This window comes from Enhydra lutris, unplaced genomic scaffold (assembly GCF_002288905.1).
Source record: "Enhydra lutris kenyoni isolate GAN:26980312 unplaced genomic scaffold, ASM228890v2 scaffoldscaffold8, whole genome shotgun sequence".
In the NCBI taxonomy this organism is placed as follows: domain Eukaryota; kingdom Metazoa; phylum Chordata; class Mammalia; order Carnivora; family Mustelidae; genus Enhydra; species Enhydra lutris.
In genome coordinates this window covers 43,113,321-43,136,545 of record NW_019154092.1, presented here as the reverse complement: position 1 = coordinate 43,136,545, position 23,225 = coordinate 43,113,321, and the positions used below count along the sequence as shown (strand labels likewise).

The 23,225-nt window shown below is 37.5% G+C and overlaps 1 protein-coding gene across 1 annotated transcript in view; it reads right to left on the bottom strand.

Moving 5' to 3' along the window:
- LOC111142587 (malic enzyme 2) overlaps positions 1-23,225 on the bottom strand; it is a 57,329-nt gene that overhangs the window by 11,396 nt on the left and 22,708 nt on the right. The window contains exons 5-13 of the mRNA XM_022495878.1: positions 21,130-21,205; positions 19,875-20,036; positions 19,457-19,560; positions 18,285-18,394; positions 17,868-17,965; positions 17,229-17,342; positions 14,746-14,860; positions 11,971-12,113; positions 5,053-5,155 (exon numbers count right to left, since the gene is read on the bottom strand). Of these exons, the coding sequence (XP_022351586.1) occupies positions 5,053-5,155; positions 11,971-12,113; positions 14,746-14,860; positions 17,229-17,342; positions 17,868-17,965; positions 18,285-18,394; positions 19,457-19,560; positions 19,875-20,036; positions 21,130-21,205 (1,025 nt within the window). The remainder of the gene's footprint in view (positions 1-5,052; positions 5,156-11,970; positions 12,114-14,745; positions 14,861-17,228; positions 17,343-17,867; positions 17,966-18,284; positions 18,395-19,456; positions 19,561-19,874; positions 20,037-21,129; positions 21,206-23,225) is intronic.

Genomic DNA, 23,225 nt, shown 5'->3' with positions numbered 1-23,225 from the left:
TCCATGGATTTCTGTTTGCTTCTGCCAGTCACTTGTGCGTGCTGGTAAGCCAGAACAAAGGCTTGAGGTTTTCTAGATCATCCACGCGACAGTGCAAACTAGACCCATATTCCATGGTACAGCCTTTAGGGCTATGGCATGAGAGGTTCAAACAGAATCCCACTCTTGGCAGATGCCAGACTCTGACGCTTGCCCTCCTTCCACCAAAAGCACTGTTGTTGGATTGCTCAGCCCCCTCTTGCTGATGAGAGAACACTTCATGGCGAAAGGCCTTCACATACTGGTTTTTGAAGCTCAAGTTCTCCCCCTACTCTTGATCCAGAATTCCCGAGTATTTTATTAGTCAATATCTTATTAGCCTTTTGACCCTGTTAAGGTTTTAGTTTTGTTGTTACTTCATCCAGTTATAACTGCTGGACCAGGTAATTCAAACATTATCAGAGCCTACCTTTTTTTAATCAACAGACTTTTGGTCTCCTGCTTTAAAGTCCATGTTTACCTCTACTACCAAGTCATTTTTACATCTGTATTTATAATGCTGGTAATGGTTAATAATAAAGTTAGGATTTTGTGGTGCTGTATAAAAATAATCAATTGCCAAATTCCTTATTAGTCAAATAAGATACAGAAGATGACTTTGTTAAAATGATCAGAAAAGTATTCTTTTCCATACTCTTATGCCTTTATGCCACAGGAATACTGCTGGATAGAATGGATGGATTCTGAACATTATCAAGTTCTAGAAAGAGATCATTGGTGATGAGAGAGTTTCTACTACAGACACTAGGTCTCAAGAGCCAAGCATGATAGAATTCTAGACACGAAACAGCTACATAGGAGGAAATGGAGGAAAATTCACACACAAAAGCATTGGGATATTCACAGGCTAGAAGTCTTATTTACTTTGACAACAGTTAAAATGTGCTTGCTTGATGCTAGCCTACATACACTAAAAATCTACCTGTCATGAAATCGTAGCACCTACTGTCAGCTCCTCAGAGAGAGGCCCACAAGAAGACAAAGGAAATTCAGGCCAAATCCAACATAGTCTTTCATTAAAATGAATGAACAATTAAGGATCACCAGAAATTTATAGAAAATGAACAGCAAAAAGGAAGAAATATTTAAAAGAATCTTAGTTCTCAGAAGAAATTCAAAAAGAGCCTGCAACCTTTAAAAAAATAAAAGTGGCTATTAAAAAAGAGTGATTTTAGGATAAGATAAAGATATTGGGAATAAAAAAAATAATATTTGAGCCTACTGAACTGATGATATGTGATTCAAACAAATGTTCATTTTATGTGGTATGATACGAGTATTACATTTAATTAAAAGAAATTATGAACCATGAGAGACTGTGGACTCAGAAACAAACTTAAGGTTTTGGAAGGGCTGAGGGATGGGTAAGCCTGGTGGTGGGTATTAAGGAGGGCAGGTATTGCATGGAACACTGGGTATGGTGTATAAACAATGAATCTTGGAACACTGAAAAAAATAAAATTAAAAAAAATTTCGATCAACAGTAAAAAAAATTACTTTTTAAGAGATATATACTGTAGTAGTTAAGAATAAAATTATATGATCTCTCTGATTTGCTTTAAAATAACTCAGTGAGGAAGGAATGGGTAGGAAAATATGGTTACATGTTAGTAACTGCTGAAATGCAGGAGACAGGAACATGGGACTTCATTCTTCTTTCTGCTTTTGTGTATGTTTGAAAATTTTTATAATTAAAAAAAAAAAAGACTTTTTTGTTGTTGTTTTAGGTTTTAAGTAGGCTCCACACTCACACATACGGCTTGAATTCACAGCCCTGAAATCAAGAGTTACATGAATAGAACTCCCCCACATTACAGAATTTAAAAAGGCAGAGTTGAAAATGTAAAATAAAAATTACAAGTCAAGGACAACAGAAGTATTTGACTATGGTCTAACATGAGTTCCGTAAGAGAAAAACAAATGATGGAAGGAAGGAAATAAGAAAGAAAAAACAAAGTTAAAAAAATCCTTTGGAAAAGAATATATAGTGACCTGGCCCCCACACAGATATGCATCATAAATGGAAATAAGCCCACATCTGGATGCATCCCAGGAACCCTCAGAAATCTAAAGATAAAGATAAAATTTTAAGTATTTTTAGAGAGAAAAAGCTAGTATGGATAAAGAAATGAGAATCTCAATGACATCAGATTTCTCACAGCAACACTAAAAGTGGAGAAATATTTTCAAAGATCTGAGATTCGGAATGGGCTTTCAATCTACAAACCTCTACCCAACCAAACTATCAAGTGAGAAGACAAAATTAAGACATTTTTAGGATATGTAAAACTCAGGAAGTTTTCATCCATGCTTAACGAAAACACTTTGTCAAAAGATGTACTCCTGAAAAACAAGATCAAGATAGAGAGGAATAGCAGCAAGACAGAAACAGCGCATGCATGAGAGGGAGAACAACACGGGTTACAAGAAGCAGTCTGCTGTGTGGGGCGCCTGGGGGCTCAGTCAGTTGAGCATCTGATTCTTGGTTTCAGCTCAGGTCACGATCTCGGGGTTGTAAGATTGAGCCCCCCATCAGGCTCCCTGCTCAGAGCGGAGTCTGCTTGGGGTCCTCTCCCTCTGCCCCTCCCCTGATGCACACGCACACTCTCCCTTTCAAATAAATAAATCTTAAAAAAAGAAAAAGAGAAAGTAGTCTGCTGTGGAGTAGGATCCAGAAGAAATGAAGAAAGCTGTCAGGAAATGAAAGATTGATTCATGATACTTGAAAGACTTTTACTTTGAGTTTCAAAAATTTTGTAATACAGAATTACATATTCTACTATATTTATCAAATCAACCCCTGTTTAGACATAAATAGTCATGTAATTTCAGAATCAATCTACAAAGCACAGAAAATAACAGAACATAACCTACATGTCCAAAAACCCTCTCTACAATGTAGAAATTTTTTTTAAAGATTTTATTTATTTATGACAGAGATAGCGAGAGGGAACACAAGCACGGGGGAGCTAGAGAGGGAGAAGCAGGCTCCCCACTGACCAGGGAGCCCAATGCGGGGCTCGATCCCAGGACTCTGGGATCATGACCTGAGCCAAAGGCAGATGCTTAACCAACTGAGCCGCACAGCAGCCCTACAATGTAGAAACATTAACTAACCAAAATGGAGAGATGGAATAAGAACAGATACAGCTAAACACCAGATTTTTCAACAGTGGCAAACTATCGTTAAGTTGCTATCAAAAGTTTTTTAGATGTGTTATATAAAAATAAAGGTAACTACTAGGAAAACTAAAAATAGTAACACAAATTGAAAGGTAGAGAAGCAAAGTATTAGGAGGTATGTGTACACTATTATATTTAACAGTGGGAAGTTCATACATACAGTCCATGGCTAGAATCAAGATAAGGGAAGATAAGGGTATTAGTCATGATGGTAACCATCAGAAAAACTCAAAGCAAACCACTGACAGTGGTTATAGCTGAGAAGTACAATAAGGGGGTACCAAGGAGACACTTGGGCTGCTTACACACTTTGGCTCTTGTAGATAATGCTGCTATAAACATTGGGGTGCACGTATCCCTTTGCATTAGAATTTTTGTATTCTTTGGGTAAATACCTAGCAGTGCAATTCTATATCATAGGGTAGTTCTATTTTTAACATTTTGAGGCCCCTCCATACTGTTCTCTAGGGCGGCTGCACCAGCTTGCATTCCCACCAGCAGTGCAAGGTGGTTCCCCTTTCTCCGCTTCCTCACTGACACCTGCTGTTCCTTGTGTTGTTGATTTTAGCCATTCTGATGGGTGTGAGGTGATGATCTCATTGTGGTTTTGACTTGTTTGTCCCTCATGACCAGTGATGATGAGCATCTTTTCATGTATCTATTGGCCATCTGTATATCCTCTTTGGAAAAATGTCTATGCATGTCTTTTGCTGATATTTTAGTTGGATTATTTGGGTTTTGGGTGTTGAGTTTTATAAGTTCTTTATATATTTTGGATACTAACACTTTATCAGGTATGTAATTTGCAATATCTTCTCCCATTATGTAGGTTGCCTATCAACTGGTGAGTGGATAAAGAAGGTGTGGCCAGGGGCGCCTGGGTGGCTCCATTGTTAAATGTCTGCCTTCAGCTTGGGTCATGATCCCAGTACCCTGAGAATCAGCCCCGCATTGGGCTCCCTGCTCCGTGGGGAGCCTGCTTCTCCCTCTCTAGCTCCCCCGTGCTTGTGTTCCCTCTCTCACTATCTCTGTCAAATAAATAAATAAAATCTTTAAAAAAAATAAAAAGAAGATGGGTATATATATACAATGTACTATTACTCAGCCCTTAAGAAAAAAAAAAAAGGAATGAAACCTTGCCAGTTACAACAACATGGATGGAGCTAGAAAGTATTACCCTAAGCAACATAAGTCAGTCAGAGCAAGACAAAGATTATTTGATTTCACTCATATGTGGAATTTATGAAATAAAGCAAACAAGCAATAGGAAAAAAGAGAGGCAAACAAAGAAATAGACTCTTTCTATAGAGAACAAACTGATGGTTCCCAGAGGAGGGGTGGGGATGGGGGGGTGGGTTAAACAGGTGGTGGGATTACGGAGCACTTGTCCTGATGAGCACTGGGTGTTGGATGGAAGTGCTGAATCACTAATTGTACACCTGAAACTAATACTGCACTGTATAACTAACTGGAATTTATTTTTTGAAATTTTTTTACTAACTGGAATTTAAATAAAAACTTAGGAAAAAAAGAGGTACTGAAGGCAAAGACTAAATAATTTTATAACATTCTGTTCCTTTTGCATTTTTATATACCATGTACTACATTATTTCTATAATAAGAACAAGCTTAATGGAAAAGATGAATAAATACATTTACAGGGAAAATAAAGCAAGCTGGATTTGCTGAATTCCTTGAGTTTCCCTGTATATACGTAGCAAAATTCTATAAATACTATTATTCATTTTAATCTTAAATTCTACGTAATTTTGTTAAGTATTTTAACTTAATTACCTATTACTCTTTAATATAAATCATGGTGGCACTTACCTGGGAAAATATACACATTGTTGCCTTGGCCTGGTGTAAAGACTTGCCCATCACTGAGTTTCACTGGCTCAAATGGACTGCCACTGGCAAACAAACACCTTCCCTGGTAAGAAATGAAATAACCTCAATTTGTAACTTAATGTGGACCAACACTGAGGTTAGTCAAAACACAATTAAATCCTGTACTAAAATAGACCAATGTATTACTTGCAAACAGTCATAATTTACTATATAACATAATCTTTCATTAAAATTCTTATCAGAATGAGTTTTTATGCAGAGCACACATTCAAATAAAACTGAAAATTGTCCATCAGGAAACTAAAAAACCTCACACTTCTACTTCCTTAATTTTATTTTTTTTTAAGATTTTTATTTATTTATTTGACAGAGATCACAAGTAGGCAGAGAGGCAGGCAGAGAGAGAGGAGGAAGCAGGATCCCTGCGGAGCAGAGAGACCGATGTGGGGCTCGATGTGGGGCTCAATCCCAGAACGCTGGGATCATGACCTGAGCTGAAAACAGAGGCTTTAACCCACTGACCCACCCAGGTGCCCCTTCTACTTCCTTTAAAAAGTTTAAAATGTAGATGGGCCAACAAATACCATCCTGAATAATGAAGATTGCTATAAACATCTGTGAATGAAGGGGAACATACCAAAGGTTAAACTGTGATCACTGACCATACATCTATTAATTTTGGCTCTGTACCAGGTGTTTTGTATGTGTTCCCCCAGTTTAGCCTGCATAAAAAGCCTTATGAGATTATCATCATCTCCACCTCACTGATATAAAAAAAAAAAAAATCTCAAAAAACTAGAATTTAGATTACCGAGTACTTTGTAAAAAGTCACACGTTACAATTGTAGTAGTTAAACTTGAATCCAGATTTTTTTTTTTTTTTTTGTAACTCCAAAGCCCATGGTCTTTCTATTATGCTAACAATGCTCCTGTAGGACAGTTTACAAAACCTATGTATGGTATAACCACAGTATTACCCCAGAAAAATACAGCATGTTGCCTTGTTAAAGAAAAATAAGTCTCCAAATTTGTAGTACCAATTTTAGTACTGTGTTCAATAATGGAATATAATGTTACTAGCATATGCATTATTTCCTTTTTTTTTTTTTTTTTTTAGATTTTATTTATTTATTTGAGAGAGAGCAAGTGAGTACACATGAGCAGGGGAGGGGCAGAGGGAGAAGCAGACTCCCCTGCTGAGCAGGGAGCCCCATGCAGGGCTCATCCCAGGACCTTGAGATCATGACCTGAGCCAAAGGCAGATGCTAACTGACTAAGCTATCCAGGCGCCCCCATGTTCAATATTTCTAGGAGAATTAGATACCTGTGAAATTGAAAAGTACCTGAAAGTAAATTTATGAATCTCTTGTTTTCTTTAAAGACTTTATTTGAGAGAGAGATAAAGAGAGAGAGAGAGAGTGAGAAAGAGAGAGCATAACCCCGGGAGGCAGCAGAGGGAGAGGAAGGAGGCAGCTTCTGGCTGAGGAGGGACCTAGGGACCCTGGGATCATGACCTGAGCCCTGAGCCCTGAGCCCAAGACAGACGCTTAACCAACTGAGCCACCCAGGTGCCTCCATAAATCCTTTAAATATCATTTCCCCACCACAAATCCCATCTGCTCCACTCCTCTTTGGCAAAAAACGGCAAAGAGCAAGAAAACAGTAGTTCTCAAACAGGATAATCTATCTTGGAATGCTTGAGGTATGACTAAAGTAAGTCATGTTTATTTCTTTTATTTTTAAATTTTTATTTATTTTTTAAAGATTTATGTATTTTAGCAATTTTTTTTTTTTTTAGATTTTATTTGACAGACAGAGATCACAAGTAGGCAGAGAGGCAGGCAGGCAGAGAGAGAGGAGGAAGTAGGCTCCCCACGGAGCAGAGAGCCCAATGTGGGGTTCGATCCCAGGACCCTGGGATCATGACCTGAGCCGAAGGCAGAGGCTTTAACCCACTGAGCCACCCAGGCGCCCCAGATTTATGTGTTTTAGAGAGAGAGAGAGAGAGAGAGAGAGAGAGAGCACAGCGGGGAAGGGCAGAGGGAGAGGGAAAGCCAACCCTAAGCGGACTCCACACCAAATACAGAGCCTGACACCGGGCTCGATCCCACAACCCCAAGATCATGAGCCAAACTGAAATCAAGCTTAACCGACTGAGCCAAAAGTCAGTCATGTTTGAACAGCTACCTGGATTAAGTATGAGATGGTTTACAGAAAACTGAACTATCTCCACACAGAAGGATGGACAAACTCACATGGTACCTGAACATTGGACAGAATAATAAGTGTTTAGACAATATTTTGTCTTCTTTTCTCTAGATCTAAAAATGGGTATTCTATCAAGGCTGATTATTCTCTGAAGTATAGTGAATCCTTGGCATTAGTGGATTTAACACTCATCAGTCTGACCCTTTGGACCACCTGAAGGTCTACAATGTGTATTAATTTTTACTTTTACAAGACATACTTTCAGTTTCAAAATGACACAAAGTATAGAAGCTATCTAACTATGCTAGGGCTGGCCCCAGGAGACTATCCTGATGCTACAATGTCAGGCGGCTGTATCATTTTCTACAGAGAGCTACGATCATTCTCCACCTGTTCTAAGCACAGAGACTGTGATGAAATTGTGTTTCTTTGAAGATTAAAGTCAGTTCATGGTTAATGCCATATAACATTACAATGATAATGCATATAATAATTATTTTTGTAATATCATTAATTTTAATAGCTTTATAAAATGGCTTATATGATATAAGCTCTTTATAGGAAAAATATTACATTCTCATGATATCAGTAAATTTTTAGATTTAGAAAGATCTTGGGTATTTTCTCTAGAATGGCAAGATTCTACAGCAGTTCTTCTTCAGGATATTTTTTGTCTTACATGATCAATCAAATATGGCTGGATCTTAATGATAACCAAGTGTTCTCATTCTGAAGTTCAAGAATTAAAAAGAAGTATTTTTCTCACTAAGCAGCAGAGGGTGTTAGAGTAACACTAAGACTTCTCTCTACTGAAAACAAAAGGACACTAAAAATTTAAGAGGTGACTGCAAATATGTAATTTATGCCATTATTTTATGTAAGACTAAGAAGGAATTTATGTAAAATTAAACTATGACACAATGCTTTTTTATCATTTTTAGGAGGTAATACAATATTGAGAAAAAATTTGCATCTTAGAACTGATAGACTATAATATATCAAACTAGTCTCCTTGTTGGATTTTTATTTTTATTTATTCTAGTAATACACAGCTCTCATGATGGTATTTATTCAAAAAATAAAATTCTTAAATGTTTGGGCCATCTTCCAGTGATATGCTACTACTGCCCAAAACATTTACATATTTTATATTTCTAAAATGCCAAAACCTACTGACAAATTGAGTATATTTATCAGTCATTGTATCCGACTAAGACTTAATCTTGGGGGCAATAACCATTAATTTTAAGTAGTAAAGACTGGTAAATAGGATACCATACTTTGGTAAAAAGATAAGGCAGTATACTAAAAGAGACTGATTTTCATTTATTTATTACTTTGCTATCTGGAGGCTGATTTTGTGGATGATTTCAAAGAAAAAGATTTCAATAACTATTAGAAGTTTCAGTGATTACTATAACTTGGAAACCAGCAGTCAGAATTCATTTTGACTAAACTGAGCGGCAATATGAAGCAAAAGAAATTTAGAAGGAATGTATGTATCAAAATAAATACTTTGGCAATGAGAAAAAAAAGAATGCTGAAGACTTAAGGAGCATGAATACTAAGTCTGGAAAGTTCTGAGAAGGTTCTGCTTTGGCAATGATCTAGGCTGTTTCACACCCAGTCTCCCTCTGATAACAATGAGAGAAACTGGATAAAATACATTAAAAATATCTGTTAAGAAAGCATCAGTGTGGGGTGCCTGGGTGACTCATTGAGTTAAGCCTCTGCCCTCGCTAGGCTCGGCTCGGGTCATGATCCCAGAGTCCTGGAATGGAGCCCTGAATCGGGCTCTCTGCTCAGCAGGGAGCCTGCTTCCCTTCCTCTGTCTCTGCCTGCCTCTCTGCCTACTTGTGATCTCTCTCTGTCAAATAAATAAATAAAATCTTAAAAAAAAAGAAAGAAAGAAAGAAAGAAAGCAGCAGTGCTATCAAAATCATGAGAGCTTGGGTGTGGGAGATGCAGAAGAGGAGGAAAACAAGATACATGTGATTCCAGCACTTATTTGAAGCTTTCCCCCTCATGAAGACTGCGGATTTCAAAATAAGCGGTATCTGTGGCTGAGAACCTGAGCAACAAAGCTATCAGGAGCCTCACGATGACAGAGGGAGAAAAGTTCAGGGCCTGCTGGGGGTGATGGCTGCTAATAAATAGCCCTGGACTTGTGATTCATGCGCGAAGGGATACACGCTGGGAGAAAGCGTAAACCGTGGAAAGAGAGCAGGCACCCCATGGACCGCATCCTGATTAGATTAAGGTGAGCAGCTCCAGACCAACCCCCACCACAGGAAAAGGGAAGACCCCCTCCTCCAGAGCCTCAAATTACCGCTACAATTGTTTATCCACACCATCTAGCACTCAAGAAGGAAACAAAAAACAAAAATAAAACGAGGCTTACAAAAATACAAGACTGCATAACCAAGAAAAAGAAAGAGGATAGAAATGGATTCACAGAGAGTAATGTATTTCCTGCTATCAGACATTAACTTTCATCATGATTCATATATTTCAGAAATTAAATAACAAGATAGACTATTTAGCAGAGAACTATAAGCTATGTAGAAAGATGAAATAAGTATGTGAAACATACTGTTAAAAATTGTGAGGTGTGGTAATGATCCCATGATTATATCTTTAAAAGAACTCTTAACTTTTGAGAGATTTACAATGAAACGATACGATGTCTTGAGATCTGTTTAGGGTGGGAAGGACGTAGAAGAAACAAGATTGAGAAGGAGGTGATATTTCCACAGCTGGTGCTGGCATATGGGAGTTGACTATTCTACCTCTGTATATGTTTGAACTTTTCCGTAATAAAAGACATTTTTAGGGACGCCTGGGTGGCTCAGTTGGTTAAGCAGCTGCCTTCAGCTCAGGTCATGATCCCAGTGTCCTGGGATCGAGTCCCACATCGGGCTCCTTGCTCAGCGGGGAGCCTGCGTCTCCCTCTGCCTCTGCCTGCCATTCTGTCTGCCTGTGCTTGCTCTCTCTCCCTCTCTCTCTCTCTGACAAATAAATAAATAAAATCTTTAAAAAAAAAAAAAAAGACATTTTTAATAGAGTGCAGAAAAAAGCATTCATCACAGATTGGTTACCTATTCTGAAGTATATGACCTAATAATTTCCTGTTGGGTGTCACTGTAAACAAGCCTTTAAATACTACTTCCTGGGGTCACTTAAAGACCACTTACAAGAACAATACAGAACATGATTACATTGTGGAGATTAAAAATATATCCCTACAGAACAGTGGGGAAAACCTAACTGTCCTAATGGTATATGAGCAGACACCTGTAATTGGGATATAGTCCTGGGGCTGTGTCAAAGAATTCAGAAGTACTAAACCTTAAATGACTTGGATGAAAGTAAAAACTTGTTCCTGACAGCTGTCAGATGACTGAAAACAATGGCTTTCATGAAGACAAATACCGACAGTGAAGCTATGTTTGGAGAGTAAAAAGAATTGTTTTATTAAATGTGACGGCAAGGAAGCAGAATTTATTTATGAATTGATTATTTCTGTAATATGCCATTGTAAGTCTGTTTCACTAATTAGAAAAACAGTCACATTGAAATTCTACAAATGAAAAATACAATAAAATTAAGGGCCTAGCAATAGATTAGCATAGCTAAAAAGAGTGCATGCAACTGGAAGATATACCCAAAGAAAATATTAAAATACAGTATGCAGGGGTGCTGGTGTGGCTCAGTGGGTTAAGCTGATCCACCTCTAGATTTCAGCTCAGGTCATGATCTTAGAGTCGTGGGATCAAGCCCTGCATTGGGCTCTGCGCTCAGCACAGAGTCTGCTTGTCCCTTTCCCTCTGTCCTTCCTTTTGCTCTCTCTCTATCTCAAATTAATAAATAAATAAATATCTTTTAAAAAATAAAGAAAGAAAGAAAGAAAGAAAGACCACACAGAATGTCAGCAGGATGGAATATGCAAAAAGCCGTGTAAGAGATATCTGAGATATGAGAACAAGTCTGACACTCTCCAACCGGAGACCCACAAGAGCAGACAGAGAATGCAGCCAACCCAGGTACTTCCAACATAGGCCACAAAAGAAGGCATCAAGATACAGAGTTCTACAGTTCCAGCTGGAATAAATACAAACTCAACTACGTCCATTATAGCCAAACCCAAGACAAAACGATGTATCAAAAGGAAAACAGAAGTCAGGAAATAATAGAATACTATCTCCACTGACTTTTACTTCTATACATAGTAAAAAATATCCTTCAAAATGAAGGCAAAATAAAGAGATTATTAAAATAAATTCATCAGACCCACACTCAAGGAAAGTTCTTCTGGTAGAAGGAAAATGACCCAAGATAAAAGCACAGACATACACGGCAGACAGAATGGCAAGAGAAGATATTAAAATGTATCAAAATGTATCAAAATCAATTATTTTGTGTTTAGAACAAGACTGTCTTTTGGGATTTAAAATATAATTAAAATGTACAACAACAGCCCACAAGACAGAAAGGTGTTAAAATGGAGATGTATGGTAATTATGTTCCAGAATTCATACACACAATAGTTTATATCAGAACTTGATGATCCAAGGATACATACTGTAATCTCTACAGTTAACCATGAAAAGAATTATGCAAGAATGTATAACTAAGGCCAATGGAAGGAAAATAATGGACATAACCAATTCAGACAATTATTAGTAGTACCTCTGTAAGTGTATATGCTTCTTCAGCCGTGCACTCAGCCATTGCTGTAGGATTGCTTAATGCAAATATTACAGGCCTTTCATTGATTTCAGCCATGGCTTTGATTACACTAGGAGTGAAAAGTCGGCCAGCTCCTGCAACTCCTATAATACATAAGGGGGGGAAAAGCAACTTCCTTACATGTAACATAAAACAATTCTTATCAACAGCATTTCTGCAATACGTTTAATACAACAAAACACATATTTTCTATTGCTAAGATAATGCCATAGGAACACAATCTCGAATCTGAAAACAATAAAATGCTGAAAGTTTTTACTAAAATATTTATTGTTTACCCCAAACATAGTAAATTCTAGGAAATAAAAAAAAAAGAGTATGACTATCTCCATCTCTGTCTAATTAAGATAAAACTTGCTACAACATGAATGAACCTTAAGGATATTATGCTAGGTAAAATAAGCCAGTCACAAAAGGACAAATACTATGTGATTCCACTTACATGATATACTCAGAGTAGTCAAATTCATAAACACAAAAAGTAGAAAGGTGGCAACAAGGGGCTAGGGAAAGTATTTGTTTAATTGGTATGGAGTTTCAGTTTTGCAAAATGAGTTTTGGAAACCAGCTGCACAACAATGTGAATGCACTTAACACTACCTAATCATACACTTAAAAAGGGTTATGATATATACAATTCATGAATTACTGAACTCTACATCTGAAACTAATGATGTACTTACTATATGTTGGCTATATGTTGAATTTAAATTTAAAAAGTGGTTATGATGGCACATTTTATGTTATGTGTATTTTACCACAATTAAAAATGAATTTTAAAAAGTTAAAAACTTGGGGCGCCTGGGTGGCTCAGTGGGTTAAGCCTCTGCCTTCGGCTCAGGTCATGGTCTCAGGGTCCTGGAATCGAGCCCCACATTGGGCTCTCTGCTCAGCAGAGAGCCTGCTTCCCTTCCTCTCTCTCTCTGCCTGCCTCTCTGCCTACTTGTGATCTCTGTCAAATAACTAAATAAAATCTTAAAAAAAAAAAAAAAGTTAAAAACTTGCATTTCAAATGTTAAATTGTTACACTCGGGTTTAATTAAACAAATAATAGGAATTCAGAAGGGATAAAAAATCATCTTGACTAAAGCAATCTACTTTCTTGACGCAATTTAATGACCTTTTCTTTAGTCCTTACAATGTCTCAGACACTGCATTAGGCTACTGGGATATAAACATGAACACAATGCAACTTACAGGGGAGAGAAAAACAAAGTAGGCAGAAAATGAGAAAACCTGTAACAGGTGCCAGGTATGCAGTGTTACAGAAGCATGAAGAGCACTCAGCCTATGACGGGAATCTGGGGATGACCAAGCAAAACCTCAGCTGAGTCCTTTTCCAGTTCATCTAGTAAGATGACTTATATTTAACAATCAAAATAGTTAATTTTCAATTCTACTTTAAAAACTGATATGTAACAAAGAATACTGATCTGGAGACTAGAGTTCTAGTGTTCTCTGTCACTCCTGGCTATATGAAATATTCACAAATCTTGGGCAAGTTGTTTAACATCTCTGTGCTTGTTTTTCTTATGTAAAAAAATAATTTATATTTAGTGTTTCTCTATAGGGAAGTGTATGGACATATTTTTAGGAGTCTATGAGTTCTAAAGGAATTAAACTTTTTCAATTTTTGTTTCCTTGACCCTCCAGAGAGAAAATCGGTGGACAGATTCTTAGGTTTTCATATTGAATTTTGAGAGAAATTGGGTGATCTTCAAGATGTCCTCTTGCCCTAAGAAATTGTGTGTTCTAATCAATGAAGAAGCTAACGACCACAGAAACTTACTGTCTGTGACTGTTTTCTATTTAACATTCAATAGGGGTTCTACAAGAAAGTGATAAAACTATTAAAAACTTATGGATTCAAATCTCACAGCTATATAGGAAATGAAATAGCTCCTCTTTTAAAGACTTTTACATTTTCTGGGGCACCTGGGTGGCTCAGTTGGTTAAGCATCTGAACTCTTGGATTCAGCTCAGGTCATGATCTCAGGGTCCTGGGATTGAGCCCTGTGTCGGGCTCTGCCCTAGACACAGATTCTGCTTGTCCTTCTGCTCTTCCCACCCCTCCTACCCACCCTACACCCTGCTCGCATCCTCTCTCTGTCTCTAAAATAAATAAATAAAATCTTTTTAAAAAAATAAAGACTTTCTGATGGACTTTGGGGGAGGGTATGTGCTATGGTGAGTGTTGTGAATTGTAGAAGACTAACGAATCACAGACCTGTACCCATGAAACAAATAATACATTATATGTTAATAAAAAAATAAAAAATAAAAAACAAAATAAAGACTTTTACATTTTCTGGGGTGAACCCAATACCATTTTGGCATACTCTGAAGTCAGCTATGCAATGCCTTACTCTCAAAACATAACAACGCTTTCTGCTTTGCTGCCAGTGCAAAGATTTGACCCTGCATAGGACTTCTTGGTTTAGTCTATCATATGACCTTGGTCTTTTTCAGGTTTTGAGCACAGCAGTCACACCAAGTCTAAAAGCAAAGCATGATAAATTGTACAGTTTCCCACACTTAAGATCACAGGCAACATCTGTTAACTGAACTTTACACATAAAGGCTATCACAGAAAAACACATTATATGCTGAAAGTTAGATAAAATAGGTCATTTCATTTTTAGTACTCCTGCATGGTACTGATGACCAGCAACATATTGTTAAGTGATATGATGACATGTCAACAATTCTACTCACCAATTATAGCTGAAGGCCTGAGAATATTTACTGCTTCTTCAAAAGTATCAGGTATATTCCCTGGGGCTGAGTGAGCAAATGGTTCCTGATGAGTGTCTATTTTAGCTTTCCGCCCCTGAATTTTTGGGAAAAATACAGTATTTTTTAGTAAATGCTTACTGAGGATTAAGGAAAAGACATCATTATGAGTCATATATTCTTTCTACAATAGGAATGCCTTTTCATTCTCATTTACTTTCCTCTTCAGCCACTATCTTCCAGTGTCCACAAAACCCAGATATAAAACATAAATCCCACCTTAACCAGAAACTTTCTAGTCCCTGTCAAAAACTCATTTACTTTGTGAAGTGCTTCTAAATCCAATATGGCACAAAGGCTTACAATCCCTTATCTAGGCTAGATGTAAAATATTTTCATACTTTAGAAAGGTATTGTGGTAATATATCAAATATTAAAATCCCCTAACATGGGCACCCCAAACTGAAGAAAATTTAGTACACTAAGTACAAAAGGTCAAGACTACAAATACCTCTCTGGTTTTGCTACTAGGTAAGTCCAAGTCAATCAGATTTGTTACCAATTTCAAAAAAACTTTGGGATTTCAGAGCTTTTAGGATTTTACAATTGCAGATAGACATCATGGACTTGTACTAGCAAGAGTTCTGAAACAAGAGGAACAGAGAATTCTGGTCCAAGATGGCTGAATGGAGAAACATGCTTTCCTCCCTAAATCCCAAGCCAAAAACTATAAAAATTAAATCCTTAGTGGTGTTATAAGGCCAGGAGACATACCACTGACAAACTAGAACAATGGAGAATTTTTCAACAATTTAAAGCAGTCAAAAATATATCAAATGCAAAATCCAACCAGGCTGAGAAATCTGTATCCTTATTTTAGCAAAAGAGGAGAACCCACTGCAGAGGTGAATTTTTCTATCAGAACACTAGAATACCCCCAGATAAGAACTAGCAGGGTCTGGGAAAAGCAGCACGCCATAATCAGTTAGATGGGAAGTTAACTAAAGGACTGACATATAGCCTCAACAGATTCAGGTTCTCAGAACAGTGGCTTCTTATACTTGCCCCCTGGAGGACCACAGCTCTCCAATATGTAGGTTTAACAGGAAACTCTCAGAGTCTCAAAAAGGAGGGCAGTGTTTGGGTCAGCAGGGGAGTCCAGACGCCTAAAACCCGTAAGTCAAGCTATTCACACACCCTAAAAGAAAAATATTCCCCGAACTTGCAGATATTCCGGGATTCACATTTACGCTAACCAACAGCATATTCATTCTAGACTTGACTTGCTACAAATATAAAAAAAAATTTGTGAAAACCAACACCACAAAAAGAAGCACCAAACTGCGTACCAGTAAAAATATGTATGCTGCCAATGGCCTTCTAAAAGTACAAAGTTTCTAATCCTTGTATCTTAGATACAAGCAAATACGGTGGTGACAGCTCACTTGGAAGGCAGCACAGCTTCATGGTCAAGAGCACAGGCTTCATAGTCTGCTTGGATGTGACTCTGACATCCACTACTTATGCTAATGACCTTGGAAAGTCACCTGCCCTTTTAAATCCTAGGTTTCCTTATTTGTAAAACTTCACAGAAGATTGAACGAGATAATACCTACAGAATCTTATCATAAGGTCTGGTACATTTTAAACTATTATGTATAATTTAAGCGCTCAAGATTTTTCATTCAAACACTTTTTCATTTTATTTTCCGTGTCAATAGTTGTGAGTACTAGTTAAGAAGGAAAGATTTCAGAACTGAAACAAAGTACGTTGAAATAAGCTTGCTCTGAAGAGGTCTGCTTCAAGTAATTGCTGTCTTTGTATAGAGCAAAAATACAACAGCGCTGGTACTGTAGGTTCAACTGTGAAATGGTTTACCTAATGTGTTACACAGTGTAAGATATAATGCATTTCTTAAGCTACTAAAAATGGCAATCAGTGCTAGGAAAGCAGGCAGGTACAAAGGATACTAAATTAATCTGGGTTGGAAGCTCTTCTGTATCCATGAACTGGCCTCAGGAAAGGATCCATGGATTGCTCTCGGACTGTTACAAGGGCCTATGATCTCTAAATGGCTAAGGAATTTCTGCTCAAATGTCAGATGTCCTGCTAACAATTTAATTAGGAACTTCTGAGTTCCAATTAAAAACCTAGTTTTAGAAAGGCCAAGTACAATCTTATTTGTATGGTTACTTGATTTCTTAAAGAGAACAAAGCAAGAAAGAATATGTCTGGTGCCAACATGGAGATTATGACTTGAATATGAAGCAAGAGTCTTTATAAAAGACAGAAAGGAGACTGGAGGATTTCTGTTGAGAATATACTGGAAGGTCCCCCAATGGGTACAATCTGGATAGTCCAGTGCGATATAGTATTTTAGGAATTGATAATATTTTTAAAAAGTCAAACTAAAAGTATCATTTTAACAACATTCTTTTGCTTCTCCAAGATTTAAATACCTTACCTTAATTAACAAACCAAACTTGTCAAACATCCAAATTTTCTTTTGCGCCTCTTCTTCTGAGAGACCATTTTCAACCATAGCCATAACTATGAGATTTGCAATTCCAAGAGCAGCCTGTCCAACGAAACATAAATTTAAAAAATAAAGACCAGGGTATAATAGAATGCTTGAATTACTTTATATATGAGGATTATGCATTATGAGGAATATTTGGTTTATTCTCTAACAAATCACGTAAAAATTCTTTTTTTTTTTTTTTTTGAGATTTTACTTATTTATTTGATAGAGAAAGACACAGCAAGAGAGGGAACACAAGCAGAGGGAGTGGGAGAGGGAGAAGCAGGCCTCCTGCCGAGCAGGGAGCCCGATGCAGGGCCTGATCCCAGGACCCTGGGATCATGACCTGAGCCAAAGGCAGACGCTTAATGACTGAGCCACCTGGGCACCCGGCAAAAGTTGATTCTTTGTGATATTCTCTCTAAACATAGTATTTCTAAACATATGTTAAATTACCTACTTTACAACAGAGATCTTCCATTCATACAAGATCATAACAAAATGAGAAGCTCATTATGTCCCATTTTTCCAATTCTAAAGGAGAGTTTTAGATTTAAATGCTCAAAGCGCACAAAAACGTACCTCTCCTGCTCCAAGGAATAGGACTCTGTGATCTGAGAGTGGTTTACCTATAACTTTCTGTGCGGCGAGAAGACCCGCTAGGGCTACTGCAGCTGTCCCTGTAAGATGAATAAGGATGTTTTGTAAATGATTTATTTATTTTGAAGAGAGAGAGTGCTCGTGAACAGGGTGCGGGGGGGGAGGGCCGAGGGAAAGAATCTCCAGAAGACTTCCCACCGAGTGCAGAGCCCATGTGGGGCTCCATCTCACAACCCGGAGACCATGACCTGGAGTCAAGATCAAGAGTCAGACGCTCAATCGACTGTGCATCCCAGGAGCACCCCCTCAAATAAAGATTTTTTAAGATAACAAAGGGGCAGATTAAAAAGGTTTAAAGAAGGTAGGGATCAAAAATCTAAGGTTTTCTTTTTGCTTTACCTTGAATATCATCATTGAAGGTACAATACTTTTCTCGATATTTTCTCAAGAACCTGAATGCATTATGATTTCCAAAGTCTTCAAACTGAATAAGTGTGTTCTGTCCGTATCTAAAACAGCAAAACCCATAACGGTGGTATTGAAAATATCATTATTAAAAAGCTTTCCTGTCTAATATTCCTTATGATTCCATTTTGAAATAATGTCTCAAGTCAGTCCATTTAAGGCCACCTGGCAATTTTCAGAGCCTCTGAAAACTGGAGTTGAAATGCAGAAATCTATTACTCATTCAGAAAAATTTGTGGGGTGAATCTATGTGATATTAATCAGTATAAACTATTTCCAAGTGCCTACAAGGTTGCCCAGCTCATATAAGCATGAAGTAACTTCCTAAAAAGAAAGAGATTTTTATCTCAGTCTCATAAAGTATATATTTGATATGTGTATTCTCACCATATTAGCAGTTAAACAGCAACACAGGAAAGTATATATTAAATAAGAGGTTAAAAAGTAATTTTTGTAAGAGTTCGCTGGCATTCAAAAAAAGACCCCAATCACCCTGGTGAGCTGAGGTAAGGGAAGGCTTGAAAAGGAGGTAAGACTTTATTTGGGCCCTCAAAGAACAAAAAGTAAAGAGATAGGAAGAAAAACAAGGTGTATTTTGGTGACCCTGAATTTTCAACAGTCAGGCTATATATTTCAGGGTTTATGTGAGAAGATAAGGAGAAGTTGGTTATGGTAGGTTGGGGCCAGATAAGGGAGACTCTTGAATGCAAAAGTAGGGAATGCGGCCTTTATTCTGATCAGATGCTGCAGAAGTAGAGAGAGAGGAGGATCCATGGTCAGTGAATCTGAAACACGAAAGCTGCCCAAGAGTCCCAGGAAGGGTGGACGTGAGCCCGGCTGCCTAGGGCTGGGAGAGCTGAGCAGTGAGGGTCTGGCAGGAGTGGGGAGCGCAGACTTCCTGCAGGAGGTCAGACAACTCAGGAGAGCAAGGCAGAATGCGAAAGGTCTCACCAGTATCAGTACACCTAAGCAATCAGGACAGAACCCAAGCTCTCAAAAATGTATCTCCTTCTATGCATCTTTATCAGAGATCAAGAAAAAACTGTGGTTCCTTTCTTTTATTAATTAAAGATGCTTTCATTTACTCCAACTTAAAAAAAAAATACCTGTCCGTAATGGCTTTCATAAACTCATCAATCAGGTCATCATAACGTTGTGATCGATCTCTTTTCTGATATAAGCCCATGTAAAATGGATCTTTTAAGAGTGCCTATAACATAGACCAAATGCAAAAATAAAATCATTTTGTTACACAACCAGCTTAAACATATTCTATAAAACAAAAACTGCAAAACAAAAAAAATTACTAAGGTAACTTTTAAAACCTTGCTACATTTTTTCAAGAAACTTAATAGATTTAATTTACTGTTATTTGTATAAATATTAAAAGCACAGTTTAAGAAAAGACTAACTTTAATCATGAAATTTTCCCATCTTTATATTATCTTCGAGAGAAGAATGTCGTAAAGCTTTTGTTTTTTAAATATGGGAGGAAGATCAAAGGCAGAAAATGGTTTTACTCACTGGATTATCAGTTCCTACATCAATACACACAGGCAGGCATCTATCAGGCCGTATTCCTGCACACGCTGTATACAAACAAAGTTTTCCTACTGGAATTCCCATTCCATAGACACCCAGATCTCCAAGACCCAGAATTCTCTCTCCATCAGTCACCACAACAGCCTTAATTACAAAAAAATATATAAATTAAAAGTTGTCAAAAGTGGGGTACTAAAAAGCATTTGAAAAAAGATTCTTTGTGTATTTTCACTCTCACTTTTAAAAATAAGATTATTTCTTGACTAACTTCCAAAGTAAACCAACCAAGCGTATTTAAAATTCTAGGATTTCTAGAATCTAGGTGTGAAACAAAGATGAACTAGATCTGATTTCCCTTTGTCTTTGGTTTAGAAACAGAATGTTTCTGACTGGAGGCTCAGTTATGTATCTTCACAAAAACTAAACTGGGGAGAGGCAGGCAAACTTCTGATAGAGAGCCACCAGAAGAGAAAAACAAGGTTAGAATGGAACGATATGCTATTCCCACATAATAACCTAGGCCAAACAAGAAACACCTTAACAACAGTGGGGGGAAGAAGATCTAAAATAAAAAATATACCTATCTACAAGGTTTAAAGGTCATACTAACAGTTTAATTATCTGGCCAAATTTTTTCTAGATTATTAGAGCTCATGATTATTCATCGAAGATTATTTTGGTGAGGAAGACATGTTATAAAGGCAAGATTACTGCCTATAACAAGCTCTAAAGCCTGCCAAAAGATCTTAAGTAAATCACTGGATTTTATTTTATGAAAGACAGCCACGTGGACCAAGATTTATATTTATTAAATTTGAAACTCTACAGAGTTTTATATTTGCTTAAGGATCTAAATCCATCTGAGATTTAGAAGAAAGAAGTGTCATAAATCCTCTCACCACCCAAAAAAATGAAAGCTTTTATGGCATTTTAATGTGTTTTCTCTACCTAGAATAATATTGAAAAGGAATATAGAGAAGGCAAGAAATACCATGGTATCAATAGTGACAGGTTCACCTTGTGAACTAACTCCCATTTCATTCCCAGAGTCGAGCTCTGTACTGGTGACCCATTTTGCAATTATTACTGTCATGATCTCCTCAGAACACTAAATCTGCATGTATGCAAGTGCAAAATAAATCAGAGCAACAATGAAAACTATTCTTGGAAATTCAGAGGCATCTTACAAAGAAGGAAAAAAAGATTATGAAGAGGAAGATTGTGCTATTAGTAGTACCTTAACATGATTTTCTGGCCAGTTATCCACAATTGATCTAACATGACCTCTGTCTGAGATTGAAATAAATAATCCCCTGCAACAGAACAAAAACACCTTTGCATTTCACAACAGTTTTTTGTTTTCTCCTAAGTTTTGTTCATAACTGGAATATTTAGGTATTTTAATAAAACATCAAGACACAGTATCATTTCCAAACAGATTTAGCTAAATCATACTGGATTATTTTCAAACATTTTCAACTACTCCAAACTGTAACTGCATTGCGCACACAGTAGCTGCAACAAAGATCATTATTAAATGACATGACTGTTTTACCCAAGAAGAAACTCGATACACCTGTGTAAAAAGCAGTGTAAACATAAACCACCAATTCAGGACAGCATAATAAAGCTATAAAAACTACTATTAAAATTCACTAAAACTGAAAATGTGAAATTTGAAGGAGCAGGAAGGGAAAGAAGAAAAAGTACAGTAACTTCACACAAAAGAGGATGTCTCTGAAGCATTAGGAAAAAGTGAAAAGTTATCTTAAACACACTGCATATTGTTATCCAACTGAGATAAATCTAGATTTTTAAAAAGGAAGAGAGGAAGGAAGAAGGGGACGGGGTCGGGGAGAAACACAGGTTGTAGACATGTATGTAGAAACACGGGTTAGGTAGGGATGAAGGCCAACAGGCCCCCAGTGCCTTCAAACTGGCTCTTACACTTGACTTTCTCACTAGTGTCTCAGCTTTGGCACTGCTATCCTAACTCAAATCAGTTTAAACCGTTCTTCAGCTGTAGCTGCATAATAGAATCATCTGATGGGCTTAAAAAAAAAATGCCAGGGGTCCCAGCCCCAGAGATTCTGATTAAACTGACCTGGAGTTGAGATCAAGATTTACTGACCATCTTCTATGCAAAAAACACAGTATCTGTGTCGCCTCAAAGCCCTGCTCTTTTTGCTTCATGTCAGTTCTGAGAGCGGGGTACGCATCAGAATGACAGGAACTTTTCTGGAACACCTACACGGGCCCCAGCTCCAGACTGACTGAATCAGAACTTGTATAGGTGGGGCCCAAGCATAAATACATTAAGTTTCTCCTTGTTCTTTAATCTGGATTGAGAACCACTATTCTGAATGAAAAAGAAACCAAAAATGAACTAAACAGCCGGGTTAACTTAAGGAATGTTTAACACACATTAACTGATGGCAGCACGTAGGACAGAGACTGTTTTCAAAGTGTCTTACAGGGAGCATGTGCAATGCGGTCACCAATCGCGTTCATTAAAACCCAGACCCGCCACATCTTTCTCTTTTTCATTAGAATCTTGGGAATGGGAAGGACAGGAAGGTTGGCTCGGATCAGCATTTTAAGTCCCACGGGTGTTTTGTACACACATTAACATCGGAAAGCCACAAGGCTAGATGAGGGGAGACTGAAGATCGATGCTATCGTGCATTGCCTGAATGTCTCCACCATTTGCATCGATACGTAAGCAGGACATGGGAAAGGGGTGAGGACTGCTGCAAATGCTAACAGGTTAGAGGAACACGACAAGAAAACACAAATTAATCGCAAGTTTACAAAGAACTGTTCCCATCAGTTCTTCATCTGACCTTCTCTGCTGCTCTTTAACAGGCACTAGCATCCCTATTTTACGAGAAAACAGATTTAGAGCGAGAAAGTGACTTATGGAAAGACTTAAGTAGATGCCCATTTCCCTACTCTATTTAAAATATTTGAGGCGCTAGAACTATTTGATATTAAAATTTGGAGAAGCTCATAAAAAAGAACAAACAACAGAAATTAAAGCCAACAAAAAAATGAGAATCTTTTAATTTGGGCAGATTGTCAAACTGTTATTAATGATAATTCTGGAAAACCTGCCACCAAAATCAAGAGTAACCCCCCCTTTTTTGTACAGAAATGCACGGGTTCTTCTACTAATCATAATAACTTGCAGAAGGTTAGGAATGAATGTTGCCATTTCTACTACAACAAGATATGAACATGCGGGGTTTTTATTAACCCCTTCTTGTCCAAATTAAGCTTTGGTGAGGAGGGAACGGTGATTGACATAAGATGGCAATATATAAAAGAGAAATA